At 31.4% G+C, this 23,955-nt stretch overlaps 2 protein-coding genes across 2 annotated transcripts in view; one reads left to right on the forward strand and one right to left on the reverse strand.

Moving 5' to 3' along the window:
- Nucleotides 1–14,621, forward strand: part of LOC145298222 (uncharacterized) — an 88,455-nt gene extending 73,834 nt beyond the window's left edge. The window contains exons 12-13 of the mRNA XM_080144307.1: nt 98–189; nt 6,074–14,621. Of these exons, the coding sequence (XP_080000433.1) occupies nt 98–189; nt 6,074–6,305 (324 nt within the window). The 3' untranslated portion in view covers nt 6,306–14,621. The remainder of the gene's footprint in view (nt 1–97; nt 190–6,073) is intronic.
- The window catches only part of LOC145298239 (uncharacterized), a 34,883-nt gene continuing 22,861 nt past the window's right edge, over nt 11,934–23,955 (reverse strand). Inside the window, exon 3 of the mRNA XM_080144308.1 lies at nt 11,934–22,223. Coding sequence (XP_080000434.1) covers nt 20,775–22,223 — 1,449 coding nt within the window. The 3' untranslated portion in view covers nt 11,934–20,774. The remainder of the gene's footprint in view (nt 22,224–23,955) is intronic.

The following is a 23,955-nucleotide window of genomic DNA, read 5'->3' on the forward strand; positions in this document are numbered from 1 at the left end:
TTTTAATAAATTGAAATTAAAGTTAATTTTTTATGTTTATGATTTAGAAGGTTAAAAATCTTAAATAAGGTGTATGATTTTTTTTTCCTTTTTTCAGAAAGGACTTTTTAAACATCTAAAATCCAATTCTCATCAGGTTTTCTATCGAATTGAAACTGACACAGATCGAGGTAGTTCTCACCGATCTGGGTAAGTAAAGCAATTAATGAAATTTAGATATTAATACATTGTTTCTTTATACATTTTGATTCTAACTAGCCAATTTGTCTTCATCTTTTCATCGTATGCTTGCAAGAAAATGATAGATTTTACTTATTTTTCTTTGAAAAATGACTTATTTCAGTTTGGAAGCTTGTTATAATGGAGATGAATCTAAATGACTTTAAAACTGTCTAACATGTGCCAACATGTAAATCTGATATTAATGATCATTACTAAAGAAGCTGTCATAAGTTTTTGTTCCACAAATTACTTGAAAGTAATTGAAAGGGAAATAACTTGTATTTTCTTTATAAAATGGTTACAATATTAATCTTTCTCACATGATCTTTTCCCTGTTTTTATATTAATAGGGATTTCAAACTGAGTTATTTTCAATATACCAAAAACTTTGTGGGTGTATGTGTTGCAAGATAAGGAAAAAAAATCCTAAATTTATCTTTGTATCTAAAGTAGTGAGTTGTGGCTATTCAAAATTAATCTGACGTTGCGTTTTGTGTGATACTGCATACAAACCAACTTAAGCATTGTATAACAGAGTATAAAAGCTTTAACTGAAAAATCTTTATAAACATAATGCTTTAGTTCATTAAAAGAAAAATAATATAAGTGCAATTAATTTTTAGGCACACCTAGTTTTAAAAGTTTGAAAACCACTTGTCATAAAAATTCTATGGAAACTATACAAAATAGCAACTGTTTATATAAGTTTTATTTTATCAGCTAACACAAAACTTATTCGTGATATATAAATGAAACTTTTTTTTTTTCCATTAGTAAATCCATAAAAATCTTTATTTTTTAACCTGTAAATGCATCCCGTCAAAAAACAGTCGAATATACACTTTACCAAATCTTTTGTAAAAAGTTACCCATTTAAGAGAAAAGTCAAAAACTTGTCAAATTTTTTTTTTCGATGAGGAATTAAAAAAAATATTCTTTCTAATATTGGAATATTTTGTTGAGTGATCCTAATATTGACATGTAAACAAAAAAAGGCCGATAGCCATTAGTCGCGTGCTCTCGTGTAATGAATGAATGCGTGAATGTAGGATTGACATGAAATTCTTAAAGTTAAACTAAAATGACCGAAAAATGGGCTGAAATGACTTAAATAAATAAAAAGTAAATGACTTAGAATGACTTTAATGAACTTAAGGATGAATTGAATGACCTTAAGAATGACTTGAATGCTTAAAAAATAACTGGAATCCTTCAAAAACAACTTGAATGGCTTTGAGACTGACTGGTTGTAAAGTGGGTGATCATTTTATATTAAATTAATACAGAAAAGTGATCTCCCACTTTACTTTACAAACATAAGTACAGCATGTAGTAAGAACAGATTGTATTTATTTGCTTCCCTACTGAGCAAATTAGGCACAAGGCCGTTTTTTAATGTGGAGAGAGAGGGAGGGGAAAAGGGGATCCAGCTCCTGATGGGTGGGAAATGGGAGCTGGATAGTGACAATTGGTATGAAGGGTTGCCCCTACATTGACATATGATCTTTGCTTGCAGTATCTGCCGGAACAGATACTACACTTTGATCTTCGCCAAAAGGCCAAGAAAAGCTTAAAAAGCTAAGGACAGCATCTTTTAACAGACTTTTGATCTTAACCAAAGAGTCCAAGCACAAAAGTGTTATGGACAGAATGACGGAGTGATTTATAGAGTCGCTTGCACGCGACTAAATATTAAGGGATGGATATCAAAATCTTCATATTTGCTTAAAAGAAGTCATCAGTTAATTTTAAGATAAAGAATTATAAAGTTTAAAATAAAAATTTAAAAATCCTAAATTTAAATATATAAAGATAAATTCATTGAATAGAATGAAAGATTATACTGGCAATCTCACTCATCTTATGCAGCTTTAATTTGGTTGTACACTTCTGTTTTAAGGGCTATGCCATTCTTCCATCACTTGGGGTCCCAAATGACCTTAAAAGATATCCAATGGTGAGGCCCCAGCTTGCGGGCTTTGGGGAGTGTTGAGCCACCCATTTTGCCATTGCTCCCAAGTTAACTCTGACTCAGAGTGGTAGTACCTGTTAGGGTCCCAACTATGGGTTAAGTAGGAACCAACTTGAAAAAATGAAAAAAACAAATATATTCTATTAAAAGTTTTCTTCAAAATCACTGGATTTGGCATTAAATAATCTGAAAAGGGTTGATATGCCAAAAAACAACCAACCAATCCATCTCTTTAGGGAGAAGGCATGCTTACACTTACATTGCTTTCAAATTAACAGAAAAAAATGAACTTACTCTAAATGAAAACAATGTAAACCTTATTCACTGTGAAATCATTTATGATGTTAAATGAGATTGACATTAATCCTAATGATTATTCGCGAAACACTGATTTATCCAATGGTAAAATTACAAGCACATTTCTTATTAAAATAATTATGTACTTTAAATCAATCTTTAATAATCATAATCCATTAGAAAGAGCCAAGGTTGAATTCATTTTACTAATTTCATAGCATATAACCAGAAAAATAGCAGATGTCCTAAGTTAATTTTTCAAAACTTTTACACATTTTTACAGCATTAACAAACCAGTTTGGGATTTCTAATAATATAATTGTGACAGCTTAACACTTGTGACTTTTTTTTCAAAGACATGTGACTTTTTTTTCATAGACATGTGACTTTTTTTTTCATAGACATGTGACTTTTTTTTTCATAGACATGTGACTTTTTTTTCATAGACATGTGACTTTTTTTTCATAGACATGTGACTTTTTTTTCATAGACATGTGACTTTTTTTCATAGACATGTGACTTTTTTTCATAGACATGTGACTTTTTTTCATAGACATGTGACTTTTTTTCATAGACATGTGACTTTTTTTCATAGACATGTGACTTTTTTTCATAGACATGTGACTTTTTTTCATAGACATGTGACTTTTTTTCATAGACATGTGACTTTTTTTCATAGACATGTGACTTTTTTTCATAGACATGTGACTTTTTTTCATAGACATGTGACTTTTTTTCATAGACATGTGACTTTTTTTCATAGACATGTGACTTTTTTTCATAGACATGTGACTTTTTTTCATAGACATGTGACTTTTTTTCATAGACATGTGACTTTTTTTCATAGACATGTGACTTTTTTTCATAGACATGTGACTTTTTTTCATAGACATGTGACTTTTTTTCATAGACATGTGACTTGAAACAATATTATGGAATCCTAAGCAACACAAAGTTGGCATAACTAGTTGCATGCATTTTGTTGATTAAAAAAATCTATTTACAATAAATATTTTTTATAATTTTTCATTTTATTTTTAATGAAATATTAGTTTGTAAAAATCCTTGGAAAAAATCTTAGTTATAAAGACAAGTATTCTTACTTTTAACAAAAGCAGATGAGTAGGTTTTTTTTTTTTTTTTTTAAATAAGGATTGATATTTGGATTGTTATTCTCCCAACATTTCAATAGATATAACTGCCAATTTTCTTCAGGTATGTCTTCTTGAACTCCTTTATTTGTACAGAATTTAGAACAGTTTTAATCTCCCCGGGGTAGCATACTCTTGTTCTGTCTGCCCTCAAGATGAGAACAGTAGTCTGAATAATTCAAATAGAAGTAGTTTGTTTTATTTATTTTCCATATTTTTACTTTTGCTTTGAAAAGATCTTATTTCTATTATTACCTTGAAAAGACCTTGAAAATGTCCTGGAAAGGCCTTGAAAATTTGTATTCTTTATGTCCAGTAAAAATGTCAAAATATTTAAAAAAGAAAAAAAAAATCGAAATAAATACTATTAAATTAAGTATTACCGTATATACTTGTGCATAAGTCAATCTTTTTTTGACTTTTGATTTATTTTTCCTTTTTTCGTTTTCTTTTCTGTTTTTACTCGCTCCGAATCTTTTCACCAAGAAGAGAAATAAAAAGGAAAAACAAATAAAATGTGAAAAGATCGACTTAGACATAAGCATATATGGTAATAAAAATACCATTAAAATATTTTTTTTAATATATTGAAAATAAAATAGAAATACATTCTAAAATTATATCATATTATTGTGGATGCAAGAGTTATGTCCCTTTATCATGAAACTGATGTTTTCCATATAACATTGGGTAGTTTTGTGATAAAAGGATGTAACTGTTGTATCCACAATACCGGAAACTTAAAAGTAAAACAAACAAAACATAGATCAATCTACAATAGGGAAAAACATTTAATCGCACATGATTAGTCAAATATAAGTGGATCAGAGAATGTAAATATGATTATCGGCAGGCATATTGTTTTGTATGAAAATTATCTTTTCTGCTAATCATTAAGGTTTTTTAGTTTACGATATTGTATCAAATTTGGTTTTAAAAACTTAAATTTTCCCCAGAGAAGGCTTTGAAAAGGCCTTGAAAATGGACATTGTGATAAGAAATTGAAAATCTATAAGATGAATGTCTATGTACAACTATAGGAAAAACTTGACAGATTTTTAACTTTGAACATGAATATTTGATTTATTTTACATTCTTGTAAATAAACGCACTTATAGGTTTGAAAATGATTTATCAAATTTTTATGAAATTTTATAAGAAAGTTAATAACAGTTACTCTTTATTTTTTACTTCAGCATTTCATGCAATATTATCCAGGGTTACTAAAAAAAAAATATTGAGAACCCTCCTTGCTAATTTTAAATGAAAAAAGTCATTAAAATTTAAAATATGTATCTACATGACAAATTTGTATAAAATAATTGGTTCCTCAATAAAGGAGGAATAGGAACTAGTAATTCACTTTCGTTTGTTCACACTTTTCTCAATAACCATGCCTTGGATTTTTAACAAATTTTGCACAAAAGTAAATTCCTGCCAGCATGGATTTTCTGTGATAACTTTGGTTGTCTCTCTAGGGGACGTTAGAGGAGTAAAATTGTCCCAAATCGTTTGTTCAGCGATTCGTTTGTTCACTTTTCTTAACCACGCCTTTAATTTTTAACAACTTTTGCGCAAACATTAGTCATGGTGAAAGTAAATTTTTCACTCCTGGTGGGGGACCCTGCATGCTCGGTTTGTTTAGTTTTAGTAAGGATTTAAGAAATGCCAATATTATAAGATTAGCTGAAGAACCCAGTTATGTGGGCTTCTTCAATGGTTTAACAATTTTTTTTGGTTATTTTTCTATAATCTGTAAATGTTTTTAATAAAAATAATTCTAAATTCCTTATCCTTAAATTAATGACATTTATTGATAGCTTTGGTGCTTGTCTAGAATCCCTAACCCATGAAAAACAAAGCAAAGAAAAATCTGTGATGCACGTATTTCCCGACAGAACAAAATTATTGTACAACTAAAATCATATAAATTGAAGTATTTTTATTTTTAAAAATGAAAAAATTTTATGACTAAACTATGAGCAATCTTGTAATGACATTTTGAAAACTGTCTGAAGCAACAAGAGATAACCTCAAATAATTCAAACTTGCGAGATTTTAGGAAGCCATTCTTAATCAGGGGTGGGGAATTGGACAGACTCGAATTTACTTAAAAATTATTCTTAAAAATAAACTACTTGATTAATTTGATTTTTTTTATTTTTTTATTTTTTATTTATTTTTTTTTTATTATGTATATTTTATTTCTGTCACGGGTAGGTACATTATGCGTTTTTTTTTGTTTTTTTTTTAAATGGGGGAGGGGGTTCAGGATAAGCGTAAAAGTTTTTGTTGCAATTAAATTTAGGGGTTGAAGCATTTTTTTTTTTTTTTTTAAATTCTTAGTAAAAGCTTGCTAGTGTTAGTAAAAATGGAAATAAGTATTCAATGAAGCTTGTCTTCACACTGTGCTATTTTTTTTTTTTTCCAGGGAGGCAGATCTGGATGGATTTATAAATCAGCTTTTGAATCAAGCTCGCCAGTCGGACCCCTCCAATAGCTCCTCATCTCCGTCTTACAATAACAACAGCAGTAAAAACAACCACAACACTTGGTCACATCAGCAATCGACTCAGACTGGAACTGCAGCTGGAACTGCGGCTGGCAGTGCTGCCAATGCAGCAAAACTAGGAAAACGTAAACGGAAAAAGAAACGTCATTAAAAAGCATCTTTCTAGCAGAAATAACAGTAAAAAATATATTCATTTTTTTTTTTTTTTTTTTTTCCCCAATTCATTAAAACGACAAAACAAAAACATTTTTAAATTTATCTTTTTGTTTTATTTTTATTTTTTAATTTTTTTTTTTTTTTCTGTATTAGTTATTGTCTGTCCATTTTCATTCGGGCTACATTTTTCTTTTAACTTTCGCTTTCATTGTCTTTCTGTTTCTTGTTCTTCATTGTATTCCGCTTTAATATATGTAGTTCCCTTTCATACTTTCAGATAATTTTATTCAGTCTAAGAATTCTAGAAAATTAACTAGTTTTTTCTTAATTGTAAAGAATTTTTTTTTTTTTTTTTTTTTTGTAAAATACTTGCAGTTTTTATACATCAATTTGAACAAACTATACTCTCCTAACCCTGAAAGAATAATAATAAAAAAAATAATACTAAACTTGATGCATGTGGATATTAGTGAAACTCTCACATTTCAGGTCAAAGCGTTACATACTTACATATTCTGGTGAAATTGTATAAATTGACAAATTAAGCGTTTGCCATTATTAAACCAATGCATTTCAGAACATAATTATGGCTGATTTTTTTTCCTTGCGTTAAAAATGCGTCTAGTACATCTACTGGATTAGTTTTTGTAATTTTTTTTTTTTTTTTAGAAATTTATACTAATTTTGATATGACATAAGTATGTAATGTTTCCACCTGAAATGTGTTGGTTTAAAAGATCACCAATGTAAACAAGCATCGAAATCTGTCAAACACTTTTTTCAATCCAACATTTTCCTCTTAACATTGAAACTAGTTTCAATTACTGACGTGAAGTTCCTTTATGCTGAAATGAATAGAGGATATTTCCTTGTAAAAAAAAACTTAAAAAAAAAAAACTTTATACCAAAGAAATGATAAACAGTGGCCTTTCTTTCCTTCCCCATTTCTAATCAATAAAATTACTAAGCTTCCCCCTCTGCAGGTCTATTGTGATATTGAAATTCTATTTTTATGGGTAATAATCTCGGAAAAATTAGTCACTCTCCACTTTTTTGAATTTTACATATTTTTCGTTATTTTACTCCAACTGTATTTAAAAAAGAAAAATTTCTGCAAGTCCAGAGTTCAACCTAATTAAATGCAGAAAAATCTTTATGCAATATACCCATCACTAAACAAAAATGTCACATTCCAAAAATAACATTAAGTAGTTATATATATATATGAGCAGTTCAGCCCGGCTTTGCTCGGGCCCTATGTACTGTTCATAACTTTGTGTGTGGAGATATATATATATGTGCGTGTGTGTGTGTATATATGTATATATATATTAAAGTTTGACTCTTGTCCGGGTAACCTACATCTAAGATGTCAAGTGTTTAGACACAAAATTGGTGGATTTTGGTAGTTGGAAAAGGTCAACTCTTTCAACTTTGACCTCTTAGCAGCCAAATTTTCGCCCCAAAACTGATTAAAATGCTTGCTCTATGCCTGAATACCCTTTATGTAAAATTTCAAATGTTTAGACCAGAAATTGGTTGAGTAATTTGGTAGAGATCGCAGAGGTCAAATTGTTTTAACTTTGACCCTAATTTTGACCCCTTAACATTTATTGTTTTGGGATCAATTCAAATTAAAGTTTGGTCCATGTCCAAGTAACCTACAGCTAAAATTTCAAGTGTTTAGACCCAAAATTGGCAGTGGAGTTTGGTAGAGTTTTCGAAGGTCAAATCGTTAAACTTTGACCCCTTGACAGCCTAATTTCAGGCTGAAAACCGATTAAAAAGATTCTCTCAAATCTCAATACCCCTTATGTCAAATCTCGAGTCTGTAGACTGAAAATTGACAGTAGTTTGGTAGATAGATATAAATTAAAAAAATTTTTTTATTTTAGTTTTAGCGATTCGTAGTCTATCCGACATTAAGGTTAATTCTAAAATCTGCAGTTTGAATTATCTCCCTTTATTAAACATGAAAGACCAAATCAATATTTCATTTCCTCATAAAATTTGATTTTCTTAAAAACAAAAAAATTACTTGATCAGTTTATGATTTTTGGAATATATTTTCATTCAGTGATGGTTACATATCAAAGATTTGTCTGCATTTTTGTGTTTTAATTAGATTGAATTAGGGACAAAAGCCAAAAACTTGATATACTCTTAATTTTTGTTTTTAATTTTACCTTTTTAATATAAAGTCTCTAAAACCCATTCAAAGCAGTTGGTTCGTCTCTGAAGTCTTGAATTTAATTGCTTATTTGATCTTATTTTTTTATTTTTTATTTTTTTTTTTAGTTTTTCTCTTAAGTAAGGATTTTTAATATTTTTATTCCAACTAGAATGACTTTGATATCCTGAAACTTGATGTAATGTTTGATAAATAGTTAAAACACTACTAAAAATTTAGTCCCCATTTTGGCAGCTTTCAATTTGATATAAACTAAACATTTGTGTTTATAGAAGTCCAGATTAACACTGTATTTGTAGGATAAAATTGAACAGAATTTCCACCGGGTTTATAAAATAGTGCTCAATAACAAACGGACCTATTTATATTAATATTTATTTATACAGACGTGTACGGGCTTTGCTACATTGGCATGATAAATGTTTTAATCTGTAGTTATTAATAACTAAGATCTCATTGGGCAAAAAGTCTTTCATTTGTCTTTTCATATCGAAAAGACGGACTTTAGTTATTAATAACTACAGATCGAAACATTATCATGCCAGTGTAGTGAAGCTTGTGTGTGTTTCTAATACACATGCTAAATTATAAGGACCATGAATAATTATACATGGTGAGAGGAAGGGCCAATAAGTGGGGATTGGATTAAATGTAAATAATTAAGAGGAGGCATTTATCTATTACAGCACAATGTATTCTGAAATACTTTTCCTTTGAAAATTTGACCTTAAAACCTGGGTGTTTTGTCTATTGGTTTTGTTATCATTGTTTAAAACATACTGTTGAGGTGGTGTAAACTGTAACTTTTCTTTGCCTTTTTATCTAATGTACAATTTACCAATGTTGACCCAACTGGTTATCTATTGTGTACCGTAAGCACTGTTCTGCTGATTCACAGTTCTTTAGTGTAGCTAGGCAGGCAAGTGCTAAAAGGTGGGATGGAAACTCCCTTAACCCCGTTTTCTTTTATTACAATCTAAAAAAAAATCTTAATGCTTACATAAACACTATCAGCTACCAAATAGAGCTTAATCTGTCTTTATGAATAGCTTTGCATTATTGCAATTGGTTTGATAAATGTTATTGATTTTCTGTTTCATGTTTCTTTGTGCAATCTTATATTTGCGAAACTGAATCGTTTTTATCTGGTATTCAAATCCTCTTGAATCATTGAGATTCAGTCAAATGAAATACGATGTCTGCTTAAAAGTTTCAACATATTTTCATATTTACATTTTGATGCCAAGTCATTGCTCCTTAGTTTCTCTTTCTGTATAGTCTTCATTCAACTGAAACTTCCTTTTTAAGTTTTCTCTAAGCCATCACCATATCATATAAATCTGATGATTCTATTGTTGGCATTGGTTTCTCTGATATTTTTGTACCCTGATTTCTTTCCAGAAAGATATCAGGGTACTTACAGGAGGAACTAAGATGAAAGTGATTTTTGTGGAAAGAACTGGATTCGCACTTGGAGCATCCAGATTCTGTCATTAACCATTTGACCACCATCGCCTCCCTTCTTAGGTCGTTGTGTTCAACTTTTTTTTAATTTATTTATGTATTTTTTTAAAAATTTTTATTTTTTATTAATATAATTTAAAAAGTTAAATTCATAAAAAAAAATATTTTACTTAAAACACAAGTTTTATATAAAAAAAAAATATTCTAGCCTACATGAGAAAAGGCAGAAAGTATTTAAGAAAAAAAGAATCTATTCTTGATCAGAATTTCCTTTGTATTAAGACAAAAAAAACAAAAAAACTGTCCATACCTGTGACGAAACAAAATATACTTACAAAAAAAATCATGTAAATTGATCGTTTTATTTTTAATCATAAAATCAAATTTTATGAATAACAAAAAAGCGACTGTTTTGTTTGCCATTTTTTTTGAAAAATAATCTTTAAGAAAGGGGAGATAACTTGCTAATTCAAACTTTCAAGATTTGTTGTAATATCAAGAATTCCCATTCATCACTTAAAAGTGATTTTCTGTAAGTTGTATTTGAAATATAGACCTGACCTAATCAATAAGTATGAATAAATACTCAAAGTAATATTATGCTACATAATTCAATACAAATAATAAAATCACATTGTAAAAGACTATTTAATTTACTGCTTCAGTCCAGCACCTCTTGGACAATGCACCTCCCCCCCCTCCGTTTCTTTCGAATGTTCCCTTTTTTATGTAACGTTTTGCTGACTTTCTTTGAATGTTGCCATGTCAAAATTACGAGTTCCTTTCTCACACCATTATAACAATAATCATATAATGCTATTTGAAAACAAGGCTACATAAAAGGAAAGTCGCTCTCATATTTGTTCAGAGTTAGCCTTTTGAAGCCAAATTTTGTGAAATTAGGATTTTTTTTTTTTTTAAGCAGTTTCATCTCCAAAAAGTTGTATTTGCTTATTTTCCAAGTGTAATTGTACAGACTAAAGAAGGAACAAACACAATATTATATAGATGTTATTTCTTCTTTATTTGAAGAGCATATTTTTACATAAATCTTAACTTTCTTTTAATTCAAAGTTAATCCACTTAATACACCTTAAATTATTCCTTATGTTTTCGATTACCTAAATCTTAATTCAATTTTTAAGAGATCTAAAATATTCTTACGTAGGGTTTTATTTGATAGGGGGCCTATCTTTTGATAATCTTGAAAAAAAAAAAAAAATTGGTTCTTGTACTGAATTCCTTCCATATTATATATAAAAAAAAAAATCTGACCAAATGAAATGATAATTCTAAAAATCATGTAAATTGATCAAGTAGTCTTATTTAATAAGCAAATCAAAGTATCTCGCCGGCCATTTTGAAAAAAAATCTAAATATACAAGGGAAGTAACTAGGTTTATACTTAGATTTATGTTGTAATGCCTATGAATTTCCATTAATTGCTTTCTATTTTTTATAAAAATAGAACTACTTGATCAATTTGTGATTTTTGGAATATATTTTCATTTCATCACATATGCATACATAGTTTTGTTTTTTAATATAGGGGAAATTCTGTAAAAGAGTAAAATTTTATTAGATTACTATTGCGTAAGCACCAAGTATTTAGATTGTGGAAACTAATTATTTGATTGGAAAAATGTGGATGTTTTATTCGATCTATACTTGAATATAAATATGCAGTGCTTTTGTAAATGTGTTTAATAGCATAAAAGAAACTTTAATAATCAACTATTTGGTGAAAATGTTTTTGTTCAATTAGTTAATATGCACTTATTAAGTTAAGTGTTTATTTACTTTGTCTTAAATTGTCTGCAACAATGCCAGATTTCGATAAATACAAGATTATTCAGTTTACGGTGCTCCTCCTAATCTTCTGTATTCCCAACTAAAACAAAATTGTATTTCACTCTAGAGAAAAGCAAATGATGATAATCCGACAATTTTAGACATGGGATGTTATGGAAAAAAAAAAAAAAAAAAAAATTCTAGAGCTTCAAAGGTTCATCAAAAATTTGTTTCCCAGTTTTTTGTTAAATAAGATGACACTTTTTTTTTTTTTTTTTTTTTTTTTTTTTTTTTTTTTTTTTTTTTTTACAACTTTTACTTTGTGGCCATTGAATCTAAAAAAAATTATCCTAGTTTTATTCTATAACATTAACTTTTCTAACAATAAATTATCTCCTTTATCTCTCTCATATATATATATATATATACACACACACACACACACACACAATTGCTGTTTTTTCTAGATGTTAATCTAATAAGACTCGAAGTGTTAATAAAATGGTGCCTGATAACAAGTAGTTGTATTATTGCATAATTTTTATTTTATTCATGCAAACATAATTGGCTACATATGTGCATACATTTGAATTTTGAAAGAAATTGCAGCTGAAATGTGCATGCACTTATGCAGCCAATAATGTTTGTATAAATAAAATAATTAATATGTACTGCATCTAACGATTCTTTTTATAGCATTTTACAAAAATGTATATATAATATAAAAATGAAACCGTGCTTGGACTTAAAAATTTTTATTATATAAGCTATTGTTGATGTAGGTCAGATTGTGTGCAAATAGTTTATAGCAAAAATGTAAGCTTATTGCTTTCGTTTGTGGTGGTTCAATTTATGAATTTAAAAAAAAAAAAAAGTTTTTTTTTTTTTTTTTTTTTTTTTTTTTTTTTTTTTTTTTTCGTCCAAGATTTCTTGTTAGCAATAAATAGTAAAATAATAAAGGCCTTTGGGATGACTAGTAATTTTACTTAGACTCCCCCCCCCAAAAAAAAAGGTTGTGCTTATTAATAGAGAAAATTTGTGTTAGAAACACTAGGTTCAATTTTGAAATCTCCCAATTCAAAAGAAAAATGGAGTTCAACCACGTTAAAAATTGTGCCTATTTTAAGAGCAATGTGTATGTAAGGCAACAAGTCGCTTTTATTTTTTCAAGTTATCTTAGTAAGCCACCATTTATTAAGGCCAAAAGCCACTCGATAAGGATTAATGAAATGGGATGATTGTCAATTGATAGATGAATAATATTATGAGAGGATTGAAAATAATTAATGGAATGAATTAAGTTTGGTTACTTAGAGATGGCTTATCAAAAATATGAAAACTTTCCGGCATTGTCTAAACAAAAGTAGTTATGCATTAATCACTCATAACTAATTTCTACGCATTAACATTGAAATGGAATGAGTCTAGCTACCATTTTGAAGACAAAATTTAGTCTAATCAAAGTTTTTATTTTGCTAATTATTATTTAATTAAATTTCTTTGTCTTTTGTAAACATTTGTATAAATTTGAAAATCTTTGTGGGTAGACAACTACTTTTTGCTAAAACTTGAAATGCCACTACACAATAAGTTTGCATAATGTAAAATTAGAATCAAATTTAACAAAGAATGTTTTTAATTTTAAAATAAGTTCATAGACAAATTACATTTGAAAACATTTCAAACATTTTGTAAATACTATTAAAAAAAAAAATCTTACAAAGGTGATTCTTAAATTTATAAGATAACACTGAATTTAATTGATTTTCATTTATGATTTAACTTGAACACTTCCAGCAGATGATTAAAAAGGCCAAAACTTTTGTCAAGAAATATCAAAATTTATTTAATGTTTATAATATCTTTACTGTTTGATTAGACAATATGATGCCAAAGCCTTATGTTGTCATCAGGAATACAAACAACACTTCCGATCAATAAGGTTTTGGGGAAAGTATCTGTTCTAATAGTATACTTTGTCTTTTGTTTTGTCTGAAGAATGAATTCTTCTAGACTGAGGCAATTTTAAGTTTTGTTCCAATCTAACTTGCTCCCCATTTTGGAGAGGTGGATTTTCTTCACATTTAAAACCAACCTTGTATCTTGCTTTGCTCCCTTCAAGGGCAGAGTAAGTAGACATTGGGTTAAATTAATGTATTTAATTTAACTTTTGCAATAATTAGTTTTTGTAAGATATTTAAAAAAGAAAAAAAATGAGTTTTTTTTTTGTTTTTTTTTTTGAACTTGAAAATTGACTTGAGGTGTAAAATTGGTGTCATGAATTTTTACCCCCACCTTCTCTTCCTGCAATATCATGACTTGGTCATGAATCACATGTCCCGTTCCTTTATTTTTATTTTATTTTTATTTTTTTAACCATTTTCTTTCTTAAGGATTTTTCTTTCCCAACTCCTGTTCTTGGACGTTATTTTTAACTTATTTTTATTTCTGGAGTACTATTTTTGATAATTGCATTTTTATTTATTTTTCTAAATTATAGGGAACTACGCCATTACTTGTTAAAAAAAATTTCTGTAGCCCATTGTCATTTTCATCTTTCTGTATTTTTTTTTTCATTTTGTTTTTTAAATCTTGTCCTTTGTCAACCCCTTTCACTCATAAAAGTTATAAACCAAAACAAACAAAAAAAAAAACATTAAAAATGCTGGTTACCCAAGTGTTTTACAATAATTTACAATTTGTTTTATCATTGAATGTTTCTTGTATGTGGAGAGAAAACATCAACAATACAAGCAAAAACGCTTAAAATAAACAAAACAAAAGGGAGGGGGGGTTCAAACAAAATTTTTTTTTGTATTATTTTTATTACTTTTTATTGCATTAAAGTTACTGAGCAAAACCTTATTCGTATTTGTTTATTCTGCATGTATCAAATTCTTTCATTTTAATTTTTTGTGTGGATGGTATGTTTTGTCAAAATGAAGGGTTGGCTCTCTGCCTCAACTGGAATCGGTTCTTATCTTTGATACAAAGGGCATGAGTCGTCCTTACAGAATGTTCTCAATGAAATGAGATCACACAGATAAGGTTCACTAGTTTATTGAAACTCTTTAGAAAAACAAATTCAGTGAAACATGGTTGTTTTAATATGAAACTTTGAATAAAACGTTAATAATTTAGAAGCAAATTAATTATATAATAGGTTATCCAACGTTGCTTGGGACAAAAGTGTAACCTATTTTGGTAATGTGTAGACACACCAGTCTAGACAGAAAAACTTATAAAAATTGAAACTTTAAAAAAATCCTAACTTCACAATTCTATAGATAATTGTTTGTAAGGAAAGTTTGCTTTGCTCAAAGATAAATTTTTTTGGTTCCCTGACAAAAGAAGGGTGGACCTGTAAACTCCCCTTGTTCGTTCGTCTGTTCGCACTTTTATCGATAACTACGCCTTGGAATTTTTTGAAATTTTGCACAAAAATTAAACATGATATGAGTAAAAAAAAAAAAAAAAAAAAAAAAGTAACAGATTTTCCGGGAAAACTCCAGTTGCCCCCCCTAGGGGTGCCTTTTGGATTAAAATGACTAAAATTGACACTTTCGTGCTTATTAAAAAATATTGATGCCTTAGATTTTTATAAAACTTTCTGACTGAAAAGTTAACTGATTTCTATATAAATGCTGAACTTAGCCCCCCCCCCCTTTTTTTTTTTTTACATGCTTCATTCATTATGCACTCATGGAGGGCCATGCCTGCTTCACTTGTGGTTTTTTTTTTTTTTCTTATATTGAATGACGAAATTCATCTTTTTCAACATTTCCATCTCCAACCATCAATTGACTTAACGTGTTCAGTGTGCATAGTAAATTGGCTATTAACGCTTGGCAATCCATTTAACCATTTCAAAATTGTCAGACAGTTTCATGACTAGTTAGAATATTGCTATTTATTCAGCCCTCAGAAAATCATTGTCATAAACATGATTTGTTGGCTGTGTTCTAAGAGCTCTGCGGCCATTTTCTTTCTCGGTCGCGGTGTTCACACATTACCCATTTTCCTCCACTCCACTCTTTCTCTGAACATAAATATAAACTGGAGAAATGGGTCAGTATAAGGGGATTAAATCATTAAAAATAATCAGTTACTTCCCATTTAGGTAGTGGCTTGGAAATGCCCCCTCTCCTTCCTCTACGAAATTTGCCAGATTAATGAATAATTTTTTAATTTTAGATGTTCATCCATGGCAATGCTGATTTAAAAACAAAAAAAAACTTTTTTTTTTTTTTTTTTGTAGTTTGAATTTTAGTTGTACATATACATAATGGAAACTGCCTTTATATAATACAGGGTGTCCCCAAAAGGATGTATACACACTTTAAATAATTTTAAACATAAACATATCTACTTAAGGAAGATAGTGAGAATTAATGCTGATATTATGCTTGAAATCAAATGGTGAATTGCGTTTGGATGGACAATTCAGTGTTCTAATACTTTTTTTTTTTTTTTTTTTTTTTTTTTGTAATGCAGCTTATTATTCCATTAGCTTCTTTCCAAGAACATCAAGATTGTGGAACTCTCTTCCTGCTTATTGTTTTCCTCCTATCTACAGATTTAGTCTCGAAGATACTAAGGTCAATAGACATCTCCTGTCTTTGCGATAATCATTGACTGCGGAGGAATTGAGTATGGGTTCACAAGTATAAAAATGAAAACAACGCAAATCACAAACTCAAGAACCAAAAGACTCCAACACATTCTGTATATATCACTTGGATTCTGAGTGCGTGTGCGACATAACGTTGCAGTCAGCATTTCTTGTTTGAGTGGGGTGGCACACATGATTCTGTAACATGGTGCATAGGAGCACGTATGAAAATTAGTTGAAGGATGGATGACAAGCAGTTATGTTAGCAGCAGTAGCAGCGTCTGAATACGTATGCAAATTGGCAAGTGTGCTTGGATTTGTGCGTGAAAAAAAAAAAAACTAGGATACCACGTAGTTGGAGAAAAGTCGACGCTGAAGGAGGTGGATGTGTAAAGTGGAGACTGTGGCTGGCGTGTAGTCCAAAGAACAAGAAACGCATGCTAGGTTAGATGGACATGTGGCAGCAAGATATTTTTATTAATAAATAATATTTATTACTACTTATTAATAAATAATGCTAAACAACAATAATATTATTAATAAATAATAATATTAATAAACAATAAATGCTAATAAAAAAAAAAAAAATGACAACCCGAATTTACATTTCTTTCTTTTGTTTCTGCAACATTAGTTTTACATTGGGATATACAGGGTGAACCCCCCCCCAAAAAAAAACAAAAAAAACAAAAGTTAAATGGAGGCCATCTAGAACATATGCTGTAGAACGGAGAAAAAAAAAAGGTCAACGACCCTAGTGTTTTGATGTGATGTTTTGAATATAAACTAGTCATGACGAAAGTTTCATTTCATTCAAACAAAACACTAAGGAATGGGGCCTAATTACAGTTGGGGCCCGTTTTTTGGAGGGGGTCACCCTATATATATATATATATATATATATATATACTTTTAGCCAGAAATCTTCTTTTTTCTCAGCCATCCCCACTTGTCCACTCAGAAGGACCACCCAGATATCTATTAACGGCCAACCAGTATCCATTCAAAAGGCTTCATCCGCAGATAATCTAGGAACATTACTTTTTTCAAGTAGGTTTCTATTAGCATGAACCCCTGCTTAATGAGACTTTTATTTCAAATGACTTTTCAACAATTTGAATATTGAAATTTAAAAAGGGCAAAATGATATGCACTTTTTAAGCTCCTCGGTCGGTCGGTCTGTCTGTAACACTTTTGTGCTTGGCCTTTTTGGTTAAAATCAAAGGTTTGTTGTTAATAGATGCTGTTCTTAGCTTTTCTTGGCCTTTTGGCCAAGATACTACATGCTGTACTTATGTTTGTAACTTTGTGATATAAAGTGGGGGATCACTTTTCTGTATTAATTTAATGTAAAATGATCACCCACTTTACAACCAGTCTCAAAGTCATTCAAGTTGTTTTTGAAGGATTCCAGTCATTTTTTAAGCATTCAAGTCATTCTTAAGGTCATTCAATTCATCCTTAAGTTCATTAGTCATTCTAAGTCATTTACTTTTTATTTAAGTCCTTTCAGCCTATTTTTCAGTCATTTTAGTTTATCTTTAAGAATTTCATGTCAATCCTACATTCATTCATTACACGAGAGCACGCGGCTAATGGCTATCGGCCTTGTTCTTTCTTCGAGTGACTTTTATTTTTTTTTTTATCAATCATTGCGTTTTTTTTTTTTTCTCTTCTTTCTTAGAGATATAAGACTTCACAAGGAGATTTTTATATTGCTAAGGAACATAAAAAAGAAATGATTAATAAAAAGTCATTTAATAAGAGTGTTGGATTGAAAGCTTGCTTATCTTGAAGGTAAATGAATGTTTATTTTAATGTGAAAAAAGAAGCAAGGACCCTTGGTGCAGTGAATAACATACTTGGTAAAATTCAGTTGTAAACCTCTTCAATTATTGCTAATTTCTAATGGTTGATGAAATAAAGCGTTCCATTCAAAATTTTGTGCAGATTCCTGAGTTCAACAGAAAGATTCCCAAAGGTTAGAAATTACATCAACCGAAACGTGATAATAACACTAAAGATGACATACAAATCATTAATCCTCAGCTCAAATATTCAGAACCGTAAAAAAAACAAAAAAAACGCACGTATTGCTTTGCGTTTGCTTAAAGTTCAAATTTGTAACAATATTTAAAAAAAGAAAAAGAAAAAAAGCCATTCTATTTCTTAAAAAAACAATTTCTGGGTGGCTGATTTCATAATCAGATATTTTCAATTTCTTCTCTGCACTCACATAGCCTAACATCTCTTATCCACAGCAAGTCTGTTATTTGCATGTCAATAGTTATCAAGTCAGCTAGTGGGGATTTTGACAAGGGTTACATTGAGTACATGTTATGATGACTGAAACCTGCAAAACAGAATTATTCACAAGGGTGAATAAAAGATAGGTAACATCCGAGGTCAAAGCAAAACAAGAGGTCAGATCAGTTAGACAAAGAAGAGATACTAATCGAGATGATACGAAAATTAATTCAGTAGAAAAATAATTACAAGTAAAAATAGAATTTATCGAATTATCAAGTTTTATTGTATGTTTTACTGTGGGAGAATTGTACAACCAATTCAGTATGTCAAACTGATTAGTCTCCCTTGACTTATATTGACTCAAGTTAAATTAAGGATCCACCATTTTTAAACCAATGCATTTCAGAGTGTAATTGTGAATGATTTTTTTAAAAAATACATCCATCACATCTTCTACTGGGTCATTTTTCGCAATTTTTTAAATTTATACTAATTTCGTCATGACACGTAAGTCTGTAATAATGTTTTCACCTGAAATGCGTTGGTTTAAAAGATCACAAATGTAAATCAGTACCCAAAATACTTTTAGGTTCATCTGAGAGCTGTAGTAAATGTAATGGACTGAATTGAGACCTAGTAGCATGTTCATATTAATATATAGGTTACGTATAAATTTCTGCCGTAAATTGAAAAATTGTTCTTCTCCTTTAAAATGGATCTTTGAGACTTCAGGTAATCTTCAATATATAAAGGGCAATTGTCTGTATGTATGTTTGTATGTATGAATGAACCCTTTTTCGTGGTCAATGGCCAATTAGCACCGTGTGTGTTGGGGTGAAGAGGGCTCCCGTAAGCCGTGGTGAAGGCAAGCTTTCTAGGAGAAGCAAATCTCTGATTTAAAAAAAAACCATAAAGTGGGAAACTACCTGCATTAAGCTGGTCTGCAGTTTATCTTGTTGCTGGCTATCTTGCCCTTGCTTGTTGCTGGATCTCAACATTTTGAACCGAGAAAGACTTAGCTGTCGTACAAAGCTAAGACTCTGTAACATCATCTGTGTATAGATACTCCCTCAGGGATTTGTCTATAAAAATGGTCCTGTCGCGATGGAAGCCATTTTTGGGCTCATGGACTTTACGTGTCTGAGGGAGTGGCACTCGTCTGACAAGACGTTGCAATCATCATGTACAAGTGTGTATGTTCATCTAAAAGGAAAAAAAACGAAGAAAATAAAAAATACACTACAAAATAAAAATCCACAAAGTTGGAATATTTTTGATTGGCATTGCTCTGGATGAATAATGTCTAAAATCAATGTTTCTTCTGACATTGTTTCTCATCATCTTGAACTTCTTGCTACTGGATTCAAGCAATACTGATTCAGAAGAGGTATGGTTGGAGATTACATCACCTTTGCTTTACAATAGACTCCCAGTGTAGACACCCTTACAGAGGTTATCTATTGTCTCTTGAGACTAAAGCCAGGTACAGCCAATGATAGATTACTGTTGCCACATCTGGGCAGGAGTTGCTAGAAGTAGCTTATCCTGCTTTGACAGAGTTCAAAATAGACTTTGTAACTTAGTGGGGGATGCTTTACCTCTTCCCTGCAACCTCTTTCCCACAGAAGAGACGTTACAAGCCTGTCTCAGCTTTATCGTTATTTACATGGCAAATGCTCAGCTGAGCTTCAATCTATGGTTCCCCCCTCCCTCACCAAACTTTCCCGAAAAACACACGTCTAGCCAAAACCACTATCAACAATTTCCCACACTGTTTATCTCTGCCTAAACCTAAATGTGCATTCCACAAACAAAGCTTCTTTCTTAGACCTGCACGCCTGTGGAACTTGCTTCCGATTGCCTGCTTTCCAGCTGACTACAATTCTATTGTCTTCAAGTCCAACGTGAACAAGTTCTTGATGAACCGTCTCCCTAAGTAATCCAATTTACAAAATTCCCACTACTTATGTTTACTACGCTATAATCACATTGACTAATGTATACCCATTAACCCTTATCCTCGAGTGGCCTCCGGGCCTTGATAAGTGGTGATTCATGTGTAAAAAAAAAAAAAAAAAAAAAAAGTATCATATTAATATATAGATTATGTATAAATAAAAATTATCGCTTCCTCTTCAAAAATGGATCTTTAAGTCTTAAGTCAAATCCACGGAGGAGTGTAGAATATGGTCATTATTGTAGACAACATTTGCTAGTGTCCTCTGGTGGTCAAAAATGTCAAACTTTGACCCTAAACACATTTCATATTGTTGCGGAGTCAAAGATGTTGAACAGGATTTGTTATGATAAACATGGACTAAACCCGGATCTGGTGCACGGAATACTGTCAGTTTTTTCAGTGTATCTTCGTAAAAGCGAATATCTTCTTGGCCCCAACCTTTGATACGTAAATCATAGCCGCCAATCGCTAGAAAGTCTTGTTTGTATATGGCAGCCATTCCGAAACCAAAATATCTCCATAAGCCGTCAGTCGGCTTGAAACTGAATGCGGAATTGTTCCTCCAAGATTTGGACTTGGCGGCTGAGTTGTACTGACTGAAATAAATAGGAAAATAAACTTGCTGACCAAGTACTGTGTTAAGTCGCACACGATTCAAAAAGGCATTAGTAAAGACCATATCAACATCAACAAATAAGAGGATGACCCCTTCCCGTGTGTGGGTGACACCAGTTTGTAGGGCGTTTGCTCGGGCGAATAATTCTTGTTTAACAATGATTTTAATTTTGATGTTTTGGTGCTTATTGCGAAGGGATTCGATGATTGAGATTGCTTGCTGGTTCGTGCTTATTTTGGAAATTACAAATATAATGTCGATATTGGTTTCATCATGAAAAATGCGTGTCAGTGTCTGTAAAAAGTGGACAAATGCTTCATGTCTGCCAGCAATGGGCACAATCAGTGAAATATGTTCCTTATTTGGTTCTGTTGATTGGTCGTTAATTTTGCTTATAGGTGGCCATTGGTATTTCTGGTATGAATAGAATGTTACATTACATAGGCGTGGTTTTATTGTGGGGTACTTTTGCAATAAAGTTGCTCCAAATCGTAAGAGGTGACGGGCACCAAGCACAGGGTGTACATGTCGGTAAGAATACCGAAATTGGAGTCTTGACACGTACTGGTCAAACATTTGCCAAATACCGACCAGAGCTTCCTTACTTGTAGTCAAGAGTTGAGAAGAATTTCTAACTGAGAGTTTCTGCGTGGGACTTTTATGTAAATTATGCGTTGTGTAAATATATCGGTCATTCATGTAATGCCATGGCGATGTCTCAAAAGAGTCGGAAAATGGGAGATTTTGAGGGAAGGTTTGGCTAGTTGACCATTGTTGGTGGAAGTGTCTTTGATGTGCAACCAGAGACCGATTGTGGTGGATGAACTCAATCATGCTTGCGACGGCTGAAAACGTTAATGATAAATGAGTGGACCTTTGCTGGAGGAAATGAATCTCGTGATTTTTGGTGATGAGAATATCCATTGGGAAATGACTAGATTTCGAGTTTGGGTATCTACCTTCTTCGGAATAAACAGGAGGCTCTGCAATGGATGAACACTTGTAGCCTAAACGGAATATTCTGCGAACCTGGAACCAGAAAACAAAAGCAACTTGGATAAAAAAAAATATTAAGTCATACATAGACAAGTACATAACCATAAAATAAAAAATTATTTTTTATTTGACATGAATTGGAACAAATACACTGAACACATTGCCAAGACTGCTGCAAAGAAGATGGGCTCTCTCTACTGTGCTAGAAAATTACTCATAAGAGAGTATCCTATATCTCTACAAAACCACCATTTGCCCATACATGGAGTATTGCTGTCACATCTGGGCTTGTGCATGTACCACTAGTCTCTCACTCTTTGACAGGGTCCAAAACAGAGTCAAATCTAAAAGGCTAAGCTCCAACTTTTGTCCCTTTTCCACAATGTTGCATCCTTGTGCCTGTCTTATAAGTACCTTAATGGAATGTGCTCTGATGAACTCATGACACTTGTGCCTCCTTGATACACATACTCCTCACCAACCCAACCCAACAAGCAGCAAAATCCTACCCTCTTCAATGTTAAGGTCCCTAGATACTGGAAAGCCTTATACTTTAATAGTTTCTTTCCTTGGATTGAAATTTAAATGTAATGTGAACAAATATCTTGCTACTCAACTCCCCACAATCGATCGTTAGACATGATCCAAACTAGTCTAATGTAAACAAATACTTCTTGAGTCGTTCTCTTGGATAATCAATTTCTCTTAATAATATTCTGCCATTCCCATCCATTGTCCTCGTGTGGCGGTGATCATTGTTCAACCAATGACCTATTTAACCCTTAAAGTTGAGCGACACCCTGGATGATAGATGATACTCGATCAATAAGAAAAAAATGAAGCCGATAAGAGATTTATAATTCTCCCCCACCACAAGAACTGTTATGCCAGGTCGGAAAGTGGAATTGAGAAGTCAGTGCCCCTGAAGATGGGCACTTTCACTTGCAAAAAGTGCCAGAGTAGCCTCGTCAGCATTGTCTGGTTAGGGCGCTTCAGGTGATTAGCAATAAACTAACTCCTTCTCAAAGAGAAATGGTAAAGCCTGGGAGAGTGGACTTCCTAGAACTGCACAGAACCGACAGGGGTCAGATCATCATACGAATTTGGGGGATCAGAGGATAAAAATCGCTAAGGTAAGCTGTTTATCCTAAACAACAATATCTCCTTTTGTCTGTTCGCTTAATAGTGAGTTTCTGCTACTCCTACTGTTTTATCTTTCGTTATTTCCAGTTAGAGCAGATTGCGTACTCACATAAGGATTCTTATGACAGTTTTTTAAGCTTTACTACTTCCATGCTGGCTAATGAAAAATTGGAAACAAGTATTTTGTTTGTGACACCATCACTAAAAGATTGCCATATAGGGCCAATGGGTTCCCTGTATCCAGTTTAGCTTTTCAACAGATCCATCCTTTCCTAGATGTGTAATATCACTGGAGCTACCGCTCTGATACTCAGGACACACAAAACATGCATGATCCTTAATCCATGTGGCAATATCTTTTTCACTCCGGTCAACCATTCTTTGGTTTGATGTCATGCTCCTTTTGTAGAGACTCTAGTGTCGCTGGTATATCGCTTTTCTCAGTGCAGTCTAGGTTAGTTGTGAGCACTGTAATTGACTGGGTTTTAAATCAAAACAATTTAATAATAACTTAGAGATCATTTTTTTATAAACGAGAATAATTAATCATAAGATAATCAGGGTACATTTTGTGCAAAGCAAAGTTAATTCTTCGGGTTCTTAATGGCTTCATGATGCAGGA

This window comes from Euprymna scolopes, chromosome 2, assembly GCF_053919585.1.
Source record: "Euprymna scolopes isolate OS-2025 chromosome 2, ASM5391958v1, whole genome shotgun sequence".
In the NCBI taxonomy this organism is placed as follows: domain Eukaryota; kingdom Metazoa; phylum Mollusca; class Cephalopoda; order Sepiida; family Sepiolidae; genus Euprymna; species Euprymna scolopes.